General features: G+C 35.1%; 1 protein-coding gene across 1 annotated transcript in view; it reads left to right on the forward strand.

Annotated features, from left to right (window-relative positions):
* Positions 1–5,477, forward strand: part of TMEM87B (transmembrane protein 87B) — a 52,701-nt gene extending 47,224 nt beyond the window's left edge. Inside the window, exons 18-19 of the mRNA XM_020989438.2 lie at positions 802–832; positions 1,297–5,477. Coding sequence (XP_020845097.1) covers positions 802–832; positions 1,297–1,359 — 94 coding nt within the window. The 3' untranslated portion in view covers positions 1,360–5,477. The remainder of the gene's footprint in view (positions 1–801; positions 833–1,296) is intronic.
* Positions 5,478–6,415: the final 938 nt, after the last annotated feature.

Here is a 6,415-nt window from a genome sequence, read left to right on the forward strand (position 1 = left end):
CTTTACAGTTTTCCATTAATCCCAGGGCCAAGCAATTCATGATATCTCTTTATAACACTAGCACAACACTCCTTACATTGTGCTAGTGAGTATGGTGGTGCTGTGGCAAAAAGAAGGTACCTGGTCTTTTTCTTCCTCTAAATTTATCACTTTGCACATCACTTAGTTCTCATTCCATTCTGACTTACAGAAATAGTCATGCCAGCATTTCTACTTCTACGTACAGATTTTTCCTGGAAAAAAACTTTTTTCATTTTAAGTCAAGAGTGGTGATATACCACCATCCAATTCTCCTACTGTCTCCCTAAACACAACTTCATGCACACCCTGTTTACTATTAGGTTTATTATGATCAAATTACTTGAAGCATATTAGAAATATGGGAGCTACTATTATTAGTCTTTTCTACTCCCTTACCAGAGTAAAAACATCAGAATAGAGTGATGTGGTGACATAATAATTTCAGCATTAACTAAATGGTCATGTAGGTTAATTTTTACTTCAGACATCTTAGAGATTGATCTCAAATTGAGCCTTAGGCTTCAGATAGTCCAGCACGTACCTGAAGCATGAATCCTCTCTATGATATCTCCATGTCCTCTGTTTGAAGACCACTCATACCCAGGAAACCACTACATCAAAACATAGAACATTCCACTTTAACCCTTTTGTTTAACTGAAATAAGCCTCTTAGGCCTCTGGGATGAAGCAGAAGGAATCTCATCTCCCTCCTGTAGTTGGACTCTAGGAGAGTCTTGATTTATGATCGCATTGTGATTCTAATCTTTTTCTCTGTTTCAGGGCTCTTCCAGTGTTAGTGGACTCAGATGAGGTAAATTATATTTTTACATAGAGTTAGATCTATTTTTTCTATATCTAGAGCTGCCATGTGCACACACAATCTGAACTGTAGAAAGGAAAATTAGAGAAAGTTTGAAAATGATTGCAGATGGAATGGCAGCCAAAACCCCTAGAAGATAAATTCTGGTAAAAATAAAAGGAGTTTAATATACTTATTTCAAGGATTTGATCATGGTTGCATGGTTACTATAGTTTCTTAGTGAATATACCACTCCATCTCTTCAGTGAGGAAAAAAATCCCTTAAGTTCTCTGAATTTTTCTGATGATGTGTTATAAATTGTTGGCGTGCAAGAACTGTATGGTCTCACGAAGCAGTATGTATATTAGCCACCTGGATGCTTTATAATGGAATTTCAGAGGTTGAAACTAAGTTACAATTTGGATAGGATTCTATTAGAAATAGTAAATATTGAAATATTCCTTCTTTCATTCAGGAAATAATGATGACCAAATATGAAATGTCAGAAAGAATGTTATCTTCAGAAAAGATAATGTAATTAGAGCCTGCATAAATGAAGCCTGGTTAATCATTCTTACCCAAGCTCTAAGAAATCTTCACCAGCTGTGCATATATATTTATATGTATTATTAGTGTCCAGCCGTCTGGTCTTTTTGTCTTGAGTACATGATACTCCCATCTCCTGCTTCTGTGCTGTACCATTGATCTGTCCCCCATATCTGGAATGCATGTCTACCTCCAGTCATCTCCACCTCGTACAGTACCTGGTTTTCTTCAAGACTGAGCTCAAGCAGCACCTGCTACAGAAGGCCTTTCCTGGTCATCTGTCCCACCCAGCATCTAGTGCCTTCCCCCTAAATAACCGGGTATCTCTTCTCTGTGTGTGTGTGTGTGTGTGTGTGTGTGTGTGTGTGTGTGTGTGTGTGTGTGTGTGTGTGTGTGTGTATGTGTATATGTGTGTGTGTGTGCATGTCTATATGTGTGTGTGTGTGTATATATGTATATATATATGTACATATATATGTATGTATTTATATATATTGGGGGGGATGTTTCCTCTGATAGAATGTAAACTCTTTGAGGGCAGGGACTGTTAGCTTTTTTGGTCCTTAAATCCATAGCGCCTAACAAAGTGCCTGGCACACATAAGGCGCTTAATAAATGCTTGTTGTCTGATTATTTTTTTTTGTTATGTTATCATGGAAGAAATACATATTAATATGAAATTCTCTGGTATTGGGAAGGAATTTGTAATTTTTTTAAAGGTGACTCTTGAATGTTGTCTTAAGTGTCAATTAGTTTGCTCTAGTTCTGGGAGCAATTTAAAGTATTACATATAAAAAGTGCATAAAATAGGTCCTTGCCTAGTGGATATTACGTATGCACTCTTTTGAAACTCTTTTCTTGGGAGTAAAAGTTTGGGATTTCAAGATAGCTATTTATTTTTTTTAACTTTAATACAAATACTCATTCTCTATACTTTGAGAAGGAATGCGAGTCTTCTGTGGTATTGCACAACCATATTTTGTTCTCTTGGGTTTATGCTTTATTATTTGATATTTTTCTTTTTTTATGTATAAAAATGATTCTATATTAAGAATGGGTAAATTTGAAGTGCAAGTATGTTTATACATTTCTTGATTTTGCTCTTTTGTTTAAAACAAAAGATAATCTTTATAAGCATTTCTACTAGCATAAAAATGCTTATCTCAGTTTTGTTTTTTAAGTCTGGGGATGGTACAAGCATTATGCCATCTCTCTGGTGTGAAGAGGTGAAAATTCTGTCTCTGCTTACATTTGGATTTCCAAAGTTAGTCATGCCATCCCTAGAAGATCACTCAGCTGTTGTTGTCATTATGTAAATTAGTATGTGGAGAGCCCTAGTTAGCCACGTTGGCCACTTGAAATACCTTCTTATGTGTGTGAGGAAGGAATGTAGCGTACTGCTGTGACTTTCTAACAGCCAGTTAGTCGAATATGCTTGAGTTTCCAAGGAAAGAGCAACCTCATTTTGTCCATAACCTTGACATGTTTTGTGACACTCTACTGAATTTATCATTGTTAACTTTCTAAGTGTTAAAGCCTTCTTATTCCATCCTCAACATTTTTATATGTCAGTTTTTATATCATATATTTATAACTTTACATTCTAATGCATAACTTCACACTTTGTTTTAATATCTTTATAAAATATCAAATGTTCTAAACATTAAGATGAAGTGAGTTTATAGTGTGATGAAAATGTGAATCATCTGCAAATGTTATTAATGCTGCTTTTATAACCAAAGAAGGAGAAGGCTTTAATTGACATTTAGATTGAAAGTATTGTGACCTGATCTGTTTATCTTTTGAAGGAGCTGCATTGACCTGGTGAGGTTAGAAGTTATTTAAGAAAATATAGGTAAAATTAGCTTTAAGAATCTTAACTAGCAAATATTTCTGGAATTTTGTGGGAAGATGAAGAATTTACCTTTCCTTTCACTAATTCACTTAAATCCTTTTACTTACTACTTTCAAGCATGTTTATAAGGAGAATTAATTCTGTTATGTTTGTAATCTATGTCTATTTAGTAACATATTTCAAAAATGTTGACCTCTTATATTCAACAAATCTTTTTTTTTTTTAAACAAGCCTTTTGAAAATGAAAGGTCTTCACATGAATATAGGCCAGATATTTTAAATACCCTTAAAAGCATTGGTGGAGGCATGCCATTATGTTGGGACATAGGTCTTAGAAAAATAATAAACAGGGATGTAAACTTTGCTTACTTTACTTTCCACCATGCATAGGACAAAATTGTCCAGCACAAAAATGATCCATATGTAAATGTGTTAGATTCAAGTGTTTGTATTAAGCACAATTAGATGTGCATAGGACAAAAATGCTTGTCGCAGAAATTACCCTTATTCAAAGAACTGAGATGAGTTTCTACTTTCTGGTTCCTAGCACTTTACATTTAACACCTTTCAGCCCTGGGGGAGGTGGGGGTGGAATGGAAATAACTCTGTTGTAGTATCCTAGTGGAATTTAGAAATGTAGTGTTCTGGGTTATCTGGCTGTGATAGCTACAAGGTGGTGGTAATGATGATGGTGATTGTGAATAATAGGGAAAACTACCTCTGAATCAACCTGACCTCTTTCCTACCTTAAAGTTTGTAAGAATACATATGTTTCCTTCTGTAATCAAAATCATTTAAGAAATTTTCTGACTCAAAAACTTTTTTTCCCCACCCTCAGAGAAAGCAATATCTCTCTCTTTCCCCTCCCCTCCATTGGGATGTAATTTTAGATATGTAATATAAGAGTTTATATTTTTAAGGAGATGTTGCTGGTTAGTGGTGCAGTAGCAAATACACATAATTATTGGCATTGGTGTGCTGTAAGATTTGTGACATAGACTCCTGCATTCATCATCCTCAGTGTAATGGGGCTGAGGATTTCTTTAGGGGCTCCCAAGTAGCTTCATACTTAGGGGGCTTCATAGCTCTCACACTGAAAGTTAGTTGGAGTGAGGATTATAGGTTATAGCTTATAATGAAGCAGTTTAAGGAGAGTCTCTGCGTAGGGTTGTCATAAATGTTAGGGCTGTTGATAACTGTTTTAGTTGCTGTTGCCTATGGCTGTTTCAGTCTGTGCCTTATGAGATAGGATAGAACCTTCTTTTAAACTCCCAAGATAGCACTTTTTGATCAGGTAAAAGGAGAATAACTTACTATTCAACCAGTCTGTTGATTTATATAACTGCCTGTTGAAGAGAATATGAAGAAGAGTAATATGGAACCTTGTATTCTGTCCTATCTGACTGCCTCTTTCCATACAAAGCATTTAGAACCATCTTGGATTTTATTAAATGTACACCTTTTTCTTTTATCTTTAAAGTGATAATCTGTTGCTTTGAGTTAGAGTAATGTATGTTTTATCTAAAGGGCAGCATGTTCACTTAGTTGATCAAAAACTCTAAGAAACATGACGTTATTATTAAACAGATTGGTGGACAGAATCTGCTAAGACTTAACTGTTAGTGCAAATAGCTTTCAAGAATATAGCCTTATAGGGACCCAGAATATTTCCTCTGTAATACAGAAAGTTGTTGCTGATTGATGTATAGTATTTGCTGTATTTTTGTACCACTGTAATGTCAAGACCTTGTATATAAATATGCATATGAGGTTCATAATTTTATACCTTTTATCTTGAAGGAATTTTGGTCTGTTGTACTAGATTACAGTTAACTGTATAGTTGGAGAATGTTATACTAGATTATTAAATTAATGCTTCTGGTTCCTTTCTGTAATCAAGACCAACCAAGTAGCAATAGAAAACACAGTAAGCCTTAAATTAAAGAGTTAATTTATCCACTTAATTAAAGTTCTAAAAATATTAAATGCACATGTATAGTAAAACGAGGTTTTTTTTAAGGGAATGTTTTTAAACATGTGAGGGCAAAACTGCCTCTAAAATTAGGGGAAATGCATTTGAGAATGAAGTTAAGCTGGGGATAACATTTAATAATATGATATTTTTGTAATTAAAGAGTGAATGATGTCTTCATTGAAAGTTTGATTTGAGAACAAAGAATTTTCATTACTTGAAAATTTGATGTATTACTGTGCCTTAATGTTTGTTCTGATTTTTAATAAAATAATTTCTGAAATTCTGAATTATCTGCTTCTTGCAAACATATCAAGAGTAGAGTAAGGAACAGGTTTGTCATCTCTTGTAAGAAGTCAGTAAACCATTAGTGTATTAAGGTGTTAGTCACACCAAGGTTCCATCAGAAATACATAACCTATCGGTACCTCAATTTTCTTGTTAGTATCATTCCTTACAATGAGGATGAAAACAAAACAGAAAAGTACTTTGAGTTCCTCAAGGCACTAGTGGACTGTGTTCTAAAATATATAGCAGATTTTCATGCTATAAAAAGGTATAATGGTACCTGCTTTATAATTTCATTTGTCACATACAATTCAACAAACAAATCTATTAATTAATTAAAAGTCTATTAATATAAGGTGTCTTGGGGCAGAGCTGTTCCTGGGTCAAAGTCAGATTAGGATGACTTCTCCAGAAACTGAGCATTGGAAAGCCTCACTTGGTAATCAAGGAATTTACAGTTTGTAAGGAATCTCAGATAACTGGCCCCAGTGCAGCAGGATCTGATTGGAGAGGGGCACAGGGGAACAGGAGTGTCTAGTGCTAAGACAACCACAAACACCACCAAGTTTTGTATATAAAACTCAGTTTAGAAACAAGGTAAGAGGGGCTGGGGTTGTTGCCTTGTTATGAAGCTCCACCTTCCTCTTTCCCATGTATTCGCCTGCTCTGTACCAAGTTGTATGGGGTTTTTTTTGCACCTCCATGACTCCTCCAAATATACCTAAGAGCTGCTTGATACTCATTTTAGCCAGATGAAAATGCTAGAGGGTGGTAAGGGAACAATCCATTAAGTATGATATTCCCTTGGTCCCAGGACCAACCTTAATGGCCTTGTTTATGGGGTCTAGAAAAGTCAGAGAGAGACCAGTATGTTACATAGGGTCATATGGCCAGATGGATTTGGGACAAAGGTCACACTTCTTTTAGAATGCT

Source organism: Phascolarctos cinereus, unplaced genomic scaffold (assembly GCF_003287225.1).
Source record: "Phascolarctos cinereus isolate Bilbo 61053 unplaced genomic scaffold, phaCin_HiC Scaffold_2;HRSCAF=192, whole genome shotgun sequence".
Taxonomy (NCBI): Eukaryota; Metazoa; Chordata; class Mammalia; order Diprotodontia; family Phascolarctidae; genus Phascolarctos; species Phascolarctos cinereus.